Source organism: Salmo trutta, chromosome 17 (assembly GCF_901001165.1).
Source record: "Salmo trutta chromosome 17, fSalTru1.1, whole genome shotgun sequence".
In the NCBI taxonomy this organism is placed as follows: Eukaryota; Metazoa; Chordata; class Actinopteri; order Salmoniformes; family Salmonidae; genus Salmo; species Salmo trutta.
In genome coordinates, this window is record NC_042973.1 from 5537167 (window position 1) to 5552921 (window position 15755).

At 42.4% G+C, this 15755-nt stretch overlaps 1 protein-coding gene across 2 annotated transcripts in view; it reads left to right on the forward strand.

Moving 5' to 3' along the window:
* The window catches only part of armc9 (armadillo repeat containing 9), a 91140-nt gene that overhangs the window by 14910 nt on the left and 60475 nt on the right, over positions 1-15755 (forward strand). The window contains exons 7-13 of one of the 2 annotated variants that reach the window (XM_029695447.1): positions 478-502; positions 1403-1560; positions 2971-3069; positions 4302-4337; positions 7358-7392; positions 10846-10957; positions 11587-11679. In XM_029695447.1, the coding sequence (XP_029551307.1) occupies positions 478-502; positions 1403-1560; positions 2971-3069; positions 4302-4337; positions 7358-7392; positions 10846-10957; positions 11587-11679 (558 nt within the window). The remainder of the gene's footprint in view (positions 1-477; positions 503-1402; positions 1561-2970; positions 3070-4301; positions 4338-7357; positions 7393-10845; positions 10958-11586; positions 11680-15755) is intronic. The other variant, XM_029695448.1, reaches the window with a different exon arrangement.

Below are 15755 nucleotides of genomic sequence, written 5' to 3' on the forward strand. Positions count from 1 at the left end.
CAATTGTAGCTTTCGTATGAAAACACAATGGATAGATTTTCCTTTTCGTCCATTCACGTCATTAAACCTTATCCGCCCCCGGCCGTGAAAATCCTTCATGATTATAATATTATCGTAATATTTATGGAGCTAAGCCTTTAGCCAACAGGCAAGACGACAAGGCTTGTTTACTGTCTGCATGGAGTTCCTCCACTCCACTGTTCCAGTCTGATGGACATTAATACTGGTAGTGTTGACCAACCAATGTTGACTTGGAACAACTTTCTCCCTTTTTCTGCTGGTGATGCATACCTTCAACAAACATTGAAATGCGGCCGTCATTTCAATTGGAAAGACAAACACCTGTCAGATAGAATGATGCAGGATATCCTTTGCAAAATTTTGAAAATGTCTCAGTAATCTGTTATCTCTGCTGCCGCATGGCAAGCGATACCGAATATGATTGTGTATTGTTTCTTTAACCGGGGCATTACGCAGAAGGATGGCGGAAGGAATACCAAAGGTGATTGTCCCCATAGAAATATAATTTATGTTTTCCATTCTATTGTCATTCTATTTCCGTCATTGTCCTTCTCCAGTCTTTTCTAAAGAGCATATATATTTTTTTTTTACATCAGATGGACTTTCATACCTGTCACTGTCTAAACAAGTCTGTGGAATTCTTTCACTTGACAAAATAACTACTGTAGACTGTGCTGAATGAGCCCCATGAGTCATCATACTTACAATGATTCCTTGTGTTGTGACTTATCCTTCAGTAAACATGGTATACACACATCTCAATATTGAAGGTTAGAGCCAATGACGGACACATACTGATACTGCAAATGTATTAGTCAATACTGTAACCTAAATGCATGTCAGGCAGTACAGTTGCCAGGGTAATTTGGATTGTTATCAACTGATGCTGAATTGCCATGGTAATATGGAATTTGCATTCACATTTTTGCAATGTCAGCAAAATTGACTGTTGATAAACCGCAAATTGAACCCTGGGCCGATTGCACTAGCTATGTGAAAGTTCAAACTAAGCCTAGTTATAACTTAAGTGTGTGCTTACTAAATTTAGATGTACACTTTACTATATTCAACCAGTTTGCATTTTATTTTCCACCGATGGTTTATACAGTGTTAGCTAGCTCACTGAACTAGCTAGCTAGCTATTAACTGCTTATTAACTGTCTGGTTAACAAGGTGATTGAGGTCTTCTTCTGATTATTGATTGGCTAACACAGACAGGTTATTACTGACTTGCTGCTGTACTTCCTGTGAATCCCATTCTAGTCATTCTACTGCTATGGAACTAAAATAATTGCTAGATGTTTGTGGGTTTATGTGTGTGACTGTTTGATTCTATTTGTGTGTGTGCGTGTGCGTGTATGTGTACTGTATGTGTTTACAGACACCATACAGCAGCTGCAGCTGCAGCTGGCCGAAGCAGAGAAGAGGACCAGCAGCTACATGAGGAGATTCAATAAGATGCAGGCCGACCACCACAACTTGATAGGAGTCACTGCCGAGCTGGTGGACTCTCTGGAGGCTACAGTCAGTGGGAAAATGGTAGGGCCTAACATGTACAGTTACATTAGCCTGGTCCCACATCTGTCGACAATGTTTACATACTGTTTTACCCACTTTATACTGTTTTCTAGTCATGGCTCATCCTATATAACTACTGCTGTACACATCTTTTCTAGTCACATACTGTCCATACACACCATTTATACACTGAGTGTACAAAACATTAAGAACGCCTTCTTAATATTGAGTTGCTTAAAAATCCTTCTTTAACCTGTCTCCTCCCCTTCATCTACTCTGATTGAAGTGGATTTAACAACTGACATCATTAAGGGATCATATCTTTCACCTGGATTCACCTGGTCAGTCTATGTCATGGAAAGAGCAGGTATTCTTAATGTTTTGTATACTCAGTGTATATATATTCTTAATGTTTTGTATACTCAGTGTATATATATATATATATATATATATATACTGAGTATACAAAACATTAAGAATACCTGCTCTTTCCATGACATAAAAGGGAGGAAAGGGAGGAGACAGGTTGAAGACAGGTTGAAGAAGATGTCAAACAAACTAGGGACCGAAGCCTAGTTTGTTTGCCTGTTTAGCATGACAAGCAGTTGCATGATAGCCAACAGACTGTTACCCAGACTACAGATACAACAAACCCTTTGAAACAGTGAACACACACACACATAATTCCTTAGTGATTTAGACACCGAGGAACTTGAAGCTCTCGATCTGCTCCACTACAGCCCCCGTCGATGTGGATATGGGTAGACCATCTGTTTCCTGTAGTCCACGATCAGCTCCTTTGTCTTTGCTTACGTTGAGGGAGTAGTTGTTGTGCTGGCATCACACCGCCACGTCTCACTGACCTCCTCCCTAAAGGTCGTCTCATCGTCGTTAGTGATCCGGCCAACCATCGTTGTGTCATCAGCAAACTTAATGATGGAGTTGGAGTCGTGGGTGAACAGGGAGTACAGGAGGGGACTAAGCATGCAACCCCTGATTGGCCCCCGTTTTGAGGGACTGGCGAAATGTCCCCACTTGTCCGAATTTTCCTTGTTTTACAATCCTTGTTGAGACCAAACAATTGATTCCAATTCAAAATTATATTTTCCATAACCCCTAACCACAAACCCTAACTCCTAAACCTAACCCTAAAATAGCCTTTTTCCTTGTGGGGACCATCAAAATGTCTCCATTTGTCTGAATTTTCCTTGTTTTGCTATCCTTGTGAGGTCTTTGTTCCCCACAACGATAGTAAAACCAAACACACACACACACACACACACCATAAACACACAAACAGTATAATAGCACCATCATACATCGTGATGACTGATGTATGCTACACTCACAACATACTTCCTTTCCTCCCTCCTCCCCACACACTCCTCTCAGAGCTCAGTTGGGATGTTCTGATGCTGTTGTGTTTTGCAGATCTCCCCGGAATACCTCCAGAGTGTGTGTGTGCGTCTCTTCAGTAGCCAGTTGAGGCAGAGTGCGGCGCAGAGCATCGACTTCACCAGGCCTGGCACTGTGAGTGACAACACACACCACCCTTCACTGATGAGGAAACACTCAATTTCCCATGAGCACTGTAGAGCGCTCGTTTTAGTAGAAGAAGAAACAATTATGGGAAAGGTAGTGTACTTTCTACGGTATAGCCTCTCCACTTTCTCCTGAGTGAATGACTCTCCAATGCATTTCTCTACACCCGCAATAACATCTGCTAAACACGTGTATGTGACCAACAAAATTAGATTCTTTTTTAAAATTTGTTTTTATTTTTTACATGTGACATAGCGTTATGTAGCAATACATTATATTTCTTTAGCCTCACGTTGGTAGGACTAAAGGTTAACCAAGTAGGAAAGTTAGAACCCAATTATATAATACTGTATTTCCAGTGCATTAACTTGACTTTGTTGTTACATTGTTGTTACATTTTCATAACAGCTCTAAGCTGTCCAGTTTGCTGTTAATACAGCGGCACTCCTCAGTCTGAGACTTATTCCAAGTTTCTCAAGGACGTCACCCCCAAACAGAACACACACAGGCACACCCCACAGCTTGAGTCTAAAATCTGAGCGAGATGGTAACATCCTTTACGCAATATACTATAACTTTATGTAGTATGCTGTACTGATGCAGAAGGTTGACACGATATACTATAACTTTATGTAGTATGCTGTACTGATGCAGAAGGTTGACACGATATACTATAACTTTATGTAGTGTGCTGTACTGATGCAGAAGGTTGAAACGAAAGTGCCTTGTCATTGAGAGGTTTTAACAGAATGACTCATTCCGTTGACTCAACCCCAAAATGTACTGTACCCACTCCAGCCAAAGTCTCTGTCACTCCACTTGTCAGCGTGGGGCCTGCGTGGTAGTGTACTGTATGTATCTGCACGACATACACAGGGTACATCACATGTGTGTATGTGTTCCTCTAATGTCCACTAGACTATTGTTGTGTTTCTGAAAAAAAACAGTTTGTCCTATGTTTGAAGGTCTGGCTGATGTGCTCTGATGATACCCTCTATTCTCATATCATTGAAATGGACCTATACAGTACATCCAAACCAATAGAGCCGTTTCCTCACGTTCAATGTTGTCCTGACCACATCCCAGATGTGCTTCTTCATTTTGGTTTGAACTGGCCTAGTGTATCTGTTAGCTTGTGTGTTTATGACTTCTTCAATTCAACTGCTTCTTTTTTTTATGTGTGTGTGTGTATGTTTCTGTGTGATTGTCTGTCCACGAAGGGATATTACTCTATGAGTCCTTATGATGACGGATATGTAAGTTTTACTGAAGTTTTCATCCATTTTGTTCTGTCGTCCCCCTCCCGTTCTCCCGTCTTGCTCGCTCGCGCCTTGCCTTGTCGGTCTATCCCTCCACCTCTCCTCCTCTCCTCCTCTCTTCCTCTCCTCTCCTCCTCTCCCCTATACCTTTACATGGCTCCTTGTATTGACCCCATACTCCAGTGTTTTCTCTACTTCTCATTAGATTCGTTTAATGGGATGTTTGTCCTTGTTTCGCGTAAGAATGGTTCCCTTTTGTCTGGCGAGGATGCAGCTTGTTTGGTGAAATCCCTCAGGGGGCATAGCCAGCGACTTCATTAAGCATCCACTTGTCCCCCGTCCATAGATTGCCATCATCTCTCTCTGTTGGCTATACCATTAGGAAGGTAAAAGGCCACTTGTACGTATGACAACATCGATCTCAGCCCTCTCTGTTTCTTTTTATACAAGTCCCAACCAATGTTCCATCTAATTTCTTTCGGCACTGAGCAAATTTCATGTCTGCCGCAAATTCCAGTGCGTGTTTACTGTGAACACTGAGGCTGTACCCACTGAATGTTGTTGTGTTGTTTGATGCAAGAAACCACTTTACAAAATAAAATCCATTATTATTCCCATACTGTTATTACAGAGAAAGGCACATTATGCTACCCTCTGCCTATTGGCTACTTAGTTTATTCAAGCCTGTTTCAAAATACAACACTGCCCCTTTAAGACAAAAAAAAAATATTATTTACCTGACTCGCTTTTCAAAGATGTCTAGAAATGTACCCGTTTTGTGCCCTTGTAGGAAGCAGTCACTCCCCAATTGCTGACTACAAATGATCTATAACTGGGCTAATAACTCACTAACTAGCAAAGGACATTAACAAAATGTGCACACGTGGCTACATGCAGCTCTCGCTTTGATCTCAAAACAAACGCATCTACTCACAACCACTCATGCTGTAAACACAGTCCAGTTCAGAGTGAATGGTACAGATCCATATATGGCAATGGTCTATTTGCATATAGGCCTACTGCAGCTCTGATTGGTTACGCCACACCGGTCTGTATAGAGTACGGGATGAGCCGTGCGTGTCAATGCCGTAGAATCCTACTCTGAAGCGTTCTAACCGTCTACAAAATCTCTTGCATAGTTCGTTTTGTCTTGGTATGTTGCATTGAAAGTGGCTAATATTGTATTGGTTCGATCACAATTGCCACTGTAAAGGTAAACGTTGATAGTGTTAACTAACGGGGAAAAGTTTCATTTCATGCTTCTCTCCATGGGTTGACATTTCTACTGCGCGCAGCTTAGAGGGAACATTGGTCCCAACTGACCGATGAGAATTAAATGATGATACCAGCGTACTTCTTATTTTAAGCACTTTTCCCATGCCAGAGTGCAAAACAAGATAGGGGAAAGTAGCTGAAAAACGTCTAAACTATTTTAAAAAGAAAAGGAAATGTAAAAAAAAAAAAAAAGCTGAGAATTGCATAATAGCCTACAACCAGATCTTACGTTTTTAAGCGGTTGTTGATTTCCAGTTAGGGTCAACCTCTTCCACAGCCACACAGAGAATTGCTTTGTTCTCCATTGGAATACAACACCATAATTGCAGTATAATTATCGTAGTCTTCTCCCATTTATTATAGATGGTTCTCAAAGATTTCATTGTGTCTACCTGCCTATGGGGAGAAACCAAAACTCAGACAGTCCACCCAAATACCTGAATTATATTAGGATACAAATATTAAACCTACTTATCAAATAGTAAGTGCAACAATGGCCTATTATGGGTCTTCCCCATTAGGCATAACAAAGAGATACCACATTAAAGATGATAAATTGACTGTTTCTGCAATCTCATTGTGGGAATTTAATTCCACTGTCTGCAATATTATTTTAGATTTACCATTAAAAGTTTATTTTAATTTTTTCATGCTAAAAACAATAACTTTTTGTCAGTCAATGACCTTTATTTTATAGACTGTACGAGGCCAAAAATAACTAAATTTTCAAGACGAAAATTGATAGTCTTCTTGCCTTTTTGAAAATCCTCCTTTCCCATTCTAGCTAACCATATTGCATGTTCTGGCTTAAAGTCCCTGTCGTCCATTTCAGTTCGGTTTGGGGCAATTAAACTAACAGAGGCGAATTCATGGGAAAAGGCTAATCTCCTTAACATTCCTATATCTCAATGTCCTCTCTGGTGGAAGTTGCTGCAGGAGACTGGTCTCAGTAAATCCTCTGTCAAATGTCACAGGCTGAACATGACATGAACACCTGCCACCCCTTCATGCTTTATGGGAACAGACATTTTTAGAAAGTAGGATCCAAGACAAGTCTTTCTCCCAATCACGTTCTAGCTACACCAACTCCAGAAATGATATGGATCACCTCACTGACCTTTTCCTCGAGCTAATCATCCAGTTTTGAGGTTGGATTTCAGTTGGAAACACACTAATTACTACTTTGAAACCTCAGCTGAAGCCTTAGTTTGTAGGTTTGTTCCGTCCACAGCTCTCTTACAATACCAGGCCTATAGGACAGGTGCAGCAATTCCTGAAACACGAAAGGAATTGGTTCCTGCTCACTAACACCTCGCCCCTTTGTGTTCCTCCTTGCTCATTGGATTGGGCAGTGTCCCTGTCACTCATTGCATGGGCACTGTTGCCATAGGTTACGCCCAGGGATTGTGCATGTGACCAAACCATAACCTGCACGCATGAACCCCTGCCCGTCCGTTAGCACATTTAGTTAACCTAACTTAACCACCGTTGATTTAGGGTGGCGGGGGAAACTTGGGTAAGTATAAGACAGCTGAGCAAGAACATACCTCTTCTGCTGGATACGAACAACCCAAATGTTTTGGCATCTTTTCTATGTCAAAAGATGATCGATTAAAAACACAAAAAGTTACTCGAAATATGTCAGTAATCTCAGTGTGTGTGGTCACTGGGATGGTGTTGTGGTTGAAATTTAAAATACTACAATTTGCTCTAATACTACAATTTGTCTTTCTCTCTCCCAGGCTTCCTCGTTGCTACGAGCGTCTATTGCACCTCAGTAAGTCCCCTCATTGAGTTGTTCTGTGGAACCTGCTGGGAAAATGGCATATTGAAAAAAGCACCTAATAAATGTTAAAAATGGCACACAGTGTGCAGGAGTCCCATTACATTACCTTAGATTACATTGCATTACCTTAGATTACATGACTTTACCTTAGATTACATTACCTTAGAATACATTGGGGCGACAGGTAGCCTAGTGGTTAGAGCGTTGGACTAGTAACTGGAAGGTTGCAAGATCGAATCCCCAAGCTGACAAGGTAAAAAGTCATTCTGCCCCTGAACAACCCACTGTTCCTAGACCGTCATTGAAAATAAGAATTTGTTCTTAACTGACTTGCCTCGTTAAATAAAGGTAAACAAAAAAAATAAAACATTACCTTAGATTACATGACATTACCTTAGGTTACATTACCTCAGATTACATTGCATTACCTTAGATATACTTCTTAGTTTAATATGGGCTCATGGGTATATTTAATTCCATAAGACATGAACTAATTTACCATCACAGTGAACTGTCCTTAGTTTATTATAACCTGAGATTTACCATCACAGTGAACTGTCCTTAGTTTATTATGACCTGAGATTTACCATCACAGTGAACTGTCCTTAGTTTATTATGACCTGAGATTTACCATCACAGTGAACTGTCCTTAGTTTATTATGACCTGAGATTTACCATCACAGTGAACTGTCCTTAGTTTATTATGACCTGAGATTTACCATCACAGTGAACTGGCAGGTCCTACAGGCCCTAGATTTGTCTCACCTGGACTACTGTGGACTAGGTTCCACAAAGAGGGGCTAAGGAAAATTACTATTGTTCCTCAACAGGGCAACACGGCTGGCCCTTAGATGTACACGGAGAGTAAACATTAATAATATGCATGTCAATCTCTCCTGGCTCAAAGTGGAGGAGAGATTGACTTCATCACTACTTGTCTTTGTGAGAGTTATTGACATGTTGAATGCAGCGAGGTGTCTGTTTAAACTACTAGCACACATCTCAGACACCCATGCATACCCCACAAGATATGCCACCAGAGGTCTCTTCACAGTCCCCAAGTCCAGAACAGACTATGAGAGGTGCACATTACTACATAGGGACATGACTACATGGAACTCTATTCCACTTCAAGTAACTGATGCAAGAAGTAGAATCAGATTTAAAAACAGCTAAAAAAAATACGCCTTATGGAACAGTGGGGACTTTAAAGAGACACACAGGCACAGACACGATAACATACTGTATACACTGTACACACATGGATTTTGTGTTGTAGATACACTATATATACAAAAGTATGTGGACACCCCTTCGAATTGGTGGATTCGGGCTATTTCAGTCACACCTGTTGCTGACAGGTGTATAAAATTGAGCACACCGCCATGCAATCTCCATAGGGAAAATTGGCAGTAGAATGGCCCATACTGAAGAGCTCAATGATTTTCAACGTGTCAACGTCATAGGATGGCATCTTGCCAACAAAGACATGACATTTTTCCCTGCTAGAGCTGCCCCGGTCAACTGTAAGCGCTGCTATTGTGATGTGGAAACGTCTTGGAGCAACAGCGACTCAGCTGCGAAGTGGTAGGCCAAACTGGCTCACAGAACGGACCGCCAAGTGCTGAAGCAGGTAAAAAAGTTTCTGTCCTCGGTTGCAACACTCACTACCGAATTCCAAACTGCCTCTGGAAGCAACACTCGGGAGCTTCATGAAATAGGTTTCCATGGCCAAGCAGCCGCACACAAGCTTAAGATCACCATGCGCAATGCCAAGTGTCGGATAGAGTAGTATAAAGCTCGCCATCATTGGACTCAAGAACAGTGGAAATTAGTTCTCTGGAGTGATGAATGACGCTTCACCATCTTGCAGTCCGACAGACAAATCTGGGTTTGGCGAATGTGAAGAGAACGCTACCTGCCCGAATAAATAGTGACAACTGTAAAGTTTGGTGGAGGAGGAATAGGGTGCTTGTTGCACCCTCTACAACTACTATGATTATTATTATTTGACCATGCTCGTCATTTATGAACATTTTAACAACTTGACCATGTTCTGTTATAATATCCACCCGACACAGCCAGAAGAGGACTGGCCACCCCTCATAGCCTGGTTCCTCTCTAGGTTTCTTCCTAGGTTTTTGGCCTTTCTAGGGAGTTTTTCCTAGGGAGTTTTTCCTAGCCACCGTGCTTCTTTCACATGCTTTGCTTGCTGTTTGGGGTTTTAGGCTGGGTTTCTGTACAGCACTTTGAGATTTCAGCTGATATACGAAGGGCTATATAAATAAATTTGATTTGATTTGAATAATGGTCTGGGCCTGTTTTTCATGGTTCAGGCCCCTTTGTTCCAGTGAAGGGAAATCTTAACGCTACAGCATACAATGACATTCTAGATTATTCTGTGCTTCCAAGCAGTTTGGGAAGGCCCTTTCCTGTTTCAGCATGACAATGCCCCCATGCACAGAAATGGTTTGTTGAGATCGGTGTGGAAGAACTTGCCTGGCCTGCGCAATGCCTGGACCTCAACCCCATCGAAGACCTTTCTGATGAATTGGAACGCAGACTGCGAGCCAGGCCTAATCGCCCAACATCAGTGTCCGACCTCACTAATGCTCTTGTGGCTGAATGGAAGCAAGTCCCCTGCAGCAATGTTCCAACATCTAGTGGAAAGCCTTCCCAGAAGAGTGGAGGCTGCTGTGGCAGCAAAGTGGGGACCAACTCCATATTAATGCCCATGATTTTGCAATGAGATGTTTGACAAGCAGGTGTCCACATACTTTGGGTCATGTAATGTATATGGTAGTAGAGCAGTGGCCTGAGGGCACACACTTAATGTGTTGTGAATTATATTGGGTAATGTAATGCAATGTTTTTAATTGTATATAACTGCCTTAATGTTGCTTAACACCAGGATGAATAGCTGCTGCCTTGGCAGCAGCTATTGGAGATCCATAATAAACCCCAGGAAGAGTAGCTGCTGCCTTGGCAGGAACTAATGGGGATCCATAATAAACCCCAGGTAGAGTAGCTGCTGCCTTGGCAGGAACTAATGGGGATCCATAATCAACCCCAGGAAGAGTAGCTGCTGCCTTGGCAGGAACTAATGGGGATCCATAATAAACCCCAGGAAGAGTAGCTGCTGCCTTGGCAGGAACTAATGGGGATCAATAATAAACCCCAGGAAGAATAGCTGCTGACTTGGCAGGAACTAATGGGGATCCATAATAAAGCCCAGGAAGAGTAGCTGCTGCCTTGGCAAGAACTAATGGGGATCCATAATAAACTCCAGGAAGAGTAGCTGCTGCCTTGGCAGGAACTAATGGGGATCCATAATAAACTCCAGGAAGAGTAGCTGCTGCCTTGGCAGGAACTAATGGGGATCCATAATAAATACACACTAGAGCAGATAGTTTGTAAAAAACACCCACCATCTCCTCTATACAGGAGGCCTAAGGAGGTGCCACTGCTGCCCTCTCTGGACTATGACAAGCTGAAGAGAGACTTGCTGGGGGGATCAGACAGACTCAAGGCCCTGCTGCTCCAGGCCCTGTGCTGGGTCAGTCAGACAGCCTGGACATGCCTAGGCCTACTGCTACTGTCTCTATGTGTCTCTATCTCTATGTGTCTCTATGTGTCTCTGTGTATATGTGTCTCTGTCTCTATGTGTTTCTGTCTCTATGTGTATGTGCTATGTATATGTGTCTCTGTCTCTATGTATATGTGTCTCTGTCTCTATGTATATGTGTCTCTGTCTCTATGTCTCTGTCTCTATGTCTCTGTCTCTATGTGTCTCTGTCTCTCTATATATATATGTGTCTCTGTCTCTATGTATATGTGTCTCAGTGTCTCTGTCTCTATGTGTCTCTGTCTCTATGTATATGTGTCTCTGTCTATATGTGTCTCTCTCTATGTCTCTGTCTCTATGTATATGTGTCTCTGTCTCTATGTGTCTCTGTCTCGGTCTCTATGTATATCTGTCTCTGTGTCTTTCTTTCTCTCTGTGTCTCTTTCTCTCTCTGTGCCTGTCTGTCTCTGTGCCTCAATGTCTCTCTGTCTCTTTGCTTGTCTGTCTGCCTGTCTGCTGGTCTGTCTGCCGGTCTGTTTGCCTACCTGCCTGTCTGTCTGTCTGTTTGCCGGTCTGTCTGCCTGTCTGTGTCATCACCTTGTGTGTTCTCCTATCCCCAGAGACTGACCCGTTCTCTCCAAGGTGAGCAGCGGGACACGGTACTGCAGGCCTACATCAGCAACCACCTCCTGGATCACCACAGCACCAGACAGGTGGGTTAACATTAGAAGCCTTCTCCCTAAGTTTGTTTTATTCACTGCTTTAGCACACTCCGCCAACCCAGATGTCCTAGCTGTGTCTGAATCCTGGTTTAGGAAGGCCACCAAAAATCCTGAAATGTCCATACCTAACTATAACATTTTCCAACAAGATAGAACTGCCAAAGGGGGAGCAGTTAGCCTGCAGAGTTCTGTCATACTATCCAAGTCTGTGCCCAAACAATTAGAGCTTCTACTTTTAAAAATCCACCTTTCCAGAAACAAGTCTCTCACTGTTGCCGCTTGTTATAGACCTCCCTCGGCCCCCAGTTATGCCCTGGACACCATATGTGAATTGATCGCCCCTCAGCCACGCTCAAGGTCCTAAAACGATATGATAACCGCCATTGGTTAAAGATAGTACTGTGCAGCCGTCTTCATCGACCTGGACAAGGCTTTCGACTCTGTCAATCACCGCATTCTTATCGGAACACTCAATAGCCTTGGTTTCTCAAATGACTGCCTCGCCTGGTTCACCAACTACTTCTCAGATAGAGTCCAGTGTGTCAAATCGGAGGGTCTGTTGTCCGGACCTCTGGCAGTCTCTATGTGGGTGACACAGGGTTCAATTCTCAGGCCAATACTTTACTCTGTATATATCAATGATGTCGCTCTTGCTGCTGGTGATTCTCTGATCCACCTCAATGCAGACGACACCATTCTGTATACATCTGGCCCTTCTTTGGACACTGTGCCAACAAACCTCCAAACGAGCTTCAACGCCATACAACACTCCTTCCGTGGCCTCCAACTGCTTTTAAATGCTAGTAAAACTAAGCGCATGCTCTTCAACCGATTGCTGCCCGCACCCGCCCGCCCGATTAGCATCACTGCTCTGGACGGTTCTGACCTACAATATGTGGACAACTACAAATACCTAGGTGTCTGATTAGACTGTAAACTCTCCTTCCAGACTCACATTAAGCATCTCCAATCCAAAATTAAATCTAGAATCGGCTTCCTATTTTGCAACAAAGCCTCCTTCACTCAGGCCGCCAAACATACCCTCGTAAAACTGACTATCCTACCGATCCTTGACTTCGTCGATGTCATTTACAAAATATCCTCCAACACTCTACTCAGCAAACTGGATGTAGTCTATCACAGTGCCATCCGTTTTATCACCAATGCCCCATATACTACCCACCGCTGCGACCTGTATGGTCTCGTTGGCTGGCCCTCGCTTCATATTTGTTGCCAAACCCACTGGCTCCAGGTCATCTATAAGTCTTTGCTAGGTAAAGCCCCACCTTATCTCAGCTCACTGGTCACCATAGCAACACCCACCCGTAGCACGCGCTCCAGCAGGTATATTGCACTGGTCACCCCCAAAGCCAACACTTCCTTCCAGTTCTCTGCTGCCAATGACTGGAACGAATTGCAAAAATCACTGAAGCATTAGTCTTATATCTCCCCCTCTAATTTTAAGCATCAGTTGTCAGAGCACCTTACCGATCACTGTACCTGTACACAGCCAATCTGCAAATAGCACACCCAACTACCTCATCCCCATATTATTACTTACCCTTTTGCTCTTTTGCACCCCAGTATCTCTACTTGCACATCATCATCTGCACAACTATCACTCCAGTGTTAATGCTAAATTGTAATTATTTTCGCCTCTACGGCCTAGTTATTGCCGACCTCCCTACTTTTCTACATTTGCACGCACTGTACATAGATTTTTCTATTTTTCTTTTCTATTGTGTTATTTACTGTACGTTTGTTCATGTGTAACTCTGTGTTGTTGTTTTTGTCTCACTGTTTTGCTTTATCTTGGCCAGGTAGCAGTTGTAATGAGAACTTGTTCTCAACTGGTCTACCTGGTTAAATAAAGGTGAAATAAAAATAAAACAGGCAGGGTGGTGTTGGGTGAAGTTGCCCCTTGACACTGATCTTGGGTCAGTTTAGCATTTTTCCCAATAATGGTGAATGTTAGGATTGGCAGATGGAGAAGCTGATCCTAGATCTGTACCTATGGGAAACTTCAGCCCGGCACTTACAGGGTGGCATTAGGTTCTGGTACAACCATGAGGTAACCATTAGACATATTGTCTGACAAAACCATAGGGGCTTTGTCACGATTCTCTCCTCCCCAAAGTTGGCACTCGTTCACTTCCTGTTAAGGATGTGAAGCGTTGCTAAGTTCACTCTTCAGAGGGAAGAGAGAAGAATCTGAATTAGGCCTTTTTGTTTCATTTAATGGATCACTTGAATGGCTAAAGAGTCCACTCACAGGCTTTCACAGGTTCTAAATGTTGGGATATAAATGTTGGGATATCATATTGGAAATGGTGGTAGGTCATGAACTCTTTTGGTATCTAGCCTCTCTCAAGTAGGCTAGATACCACATTTAATTTGACAGTAGTAATGTGCCGGTTTAAAATGCCTCTCACACACACGCACACACACACACACACACACACACACACACACACACACACACACACGCACACACGCCCTCTCCTGGTAAGAAAGACAATCAATTGAACATGTGAACATCTCACTGTCTTCAGTAAACATGCTATCTTAATCTCATTATTTTAACCTTTTACGAAACATCCTCTACCGCCGATTCAGTGCTAGTAGTACAGTTTTTCTCCTGTCTTCTAGAATTACCACAATAGGGAAGGAGGGCCCCTGTATCATTGGTCCTACGATTCACTGGTTCACTAGAAGATTGTTTGCCCCGAGAGTAAGGAGAAGTGTCTTTGTAACGATGTTTGTTTTTGTTTTTCGCAACAACAAAAAAGAGAACTCCCGTTTTTTTCCACTGTAACTGCCAACTACAGGAGGATTCATGAACCTACTCTCAATGAGTGTAGACAGCATGCCGGTGTCGCTCTGCTAATCGTCAGATGGGGGGAGGAGAGGAGGTAGTGCGCCCACGTGGGTAACTGGGGGGCCCTGCCTTGATTGAGTTATTAAAACAATTATTTAAAAAAAAAACAGCATAATAAATACATTTCACTGGTCAATTGTGTGAGTCAGGCTGGGCACAAGAGGCAAAAACACTACAAAAAATACAATTACGTTAATATTTTTATTTTTTATTATCCAACCAGAGGAGCCCGCTCTCAATGTTCATAATACACCGGAGAGCATCATTTTTGCCACAGATAGTTTAAAAAAAATAACTGTGTATTAAATTTGATCAGAAGTGCATACATGTAACTGCCAAAATAAAGGAAACACCAACATAAATTGTCTTAATAGGGTTTTGGGCCACCACAAGCAGCCAGAACAACTTCAGTACACCTTGGCATAGATTCTACAAGTGGACCTAAACCATACCAGGAAAATGAACCCCACACACCATAACATAAACTTTTGTATCCCTCATTTACTCAAATGTTTTCTTTGTTTTGGCAGTTACCGGTATGCCTACAGTCGGGAAGGCCCCAATTTGGGCAGCATGTGTGCCTAATATAGAACAGCTTGTTGTGTTGTGACCATAGACATATAATACATAGAAGGTATTTGGAACCTCTTACCCTGGCAATTTGACTGTAAACTCATGGGTACACTAGCAATGGCTGCCAGTCCGGACTTGAACAGGAACTGCCATCTATGGATTATATGTCTATGGTTGGTAGCGGCTGTCTGTTTGGATTTTGCAGATTTCTAAATACATTTGCAGGAAAAAAAGTACAGTTTGGAAAAGAGAGAACTAATCTGTCTGTAGAAACATTAGAAACAACTCCCAATGTTGGGCGAACAGCAGCACTGTTTTTCAAAGTAGCTCGTCTTGAGATAGGCTATTGCCAAGAGGAGTGCATCGGCCATCAGCATGAGTAGTAGCCTATGGCTTCATCTTCATCATTGAGTGAGTCAGTGTGCCACTGGAAATGTTACTTAGTAGCCTATAATACATATATACAATTCCAGTCAAAAGTTTGGACACACCTACTCATTCAAGGGTTTTTCTTTATTTTTACTATTTTCTACATTTGTATAATAATAGTGAAGACATGAAAACTATGAAATAATACATATGGAATCATGTACTAAACCAAAAAATATTTTTGATT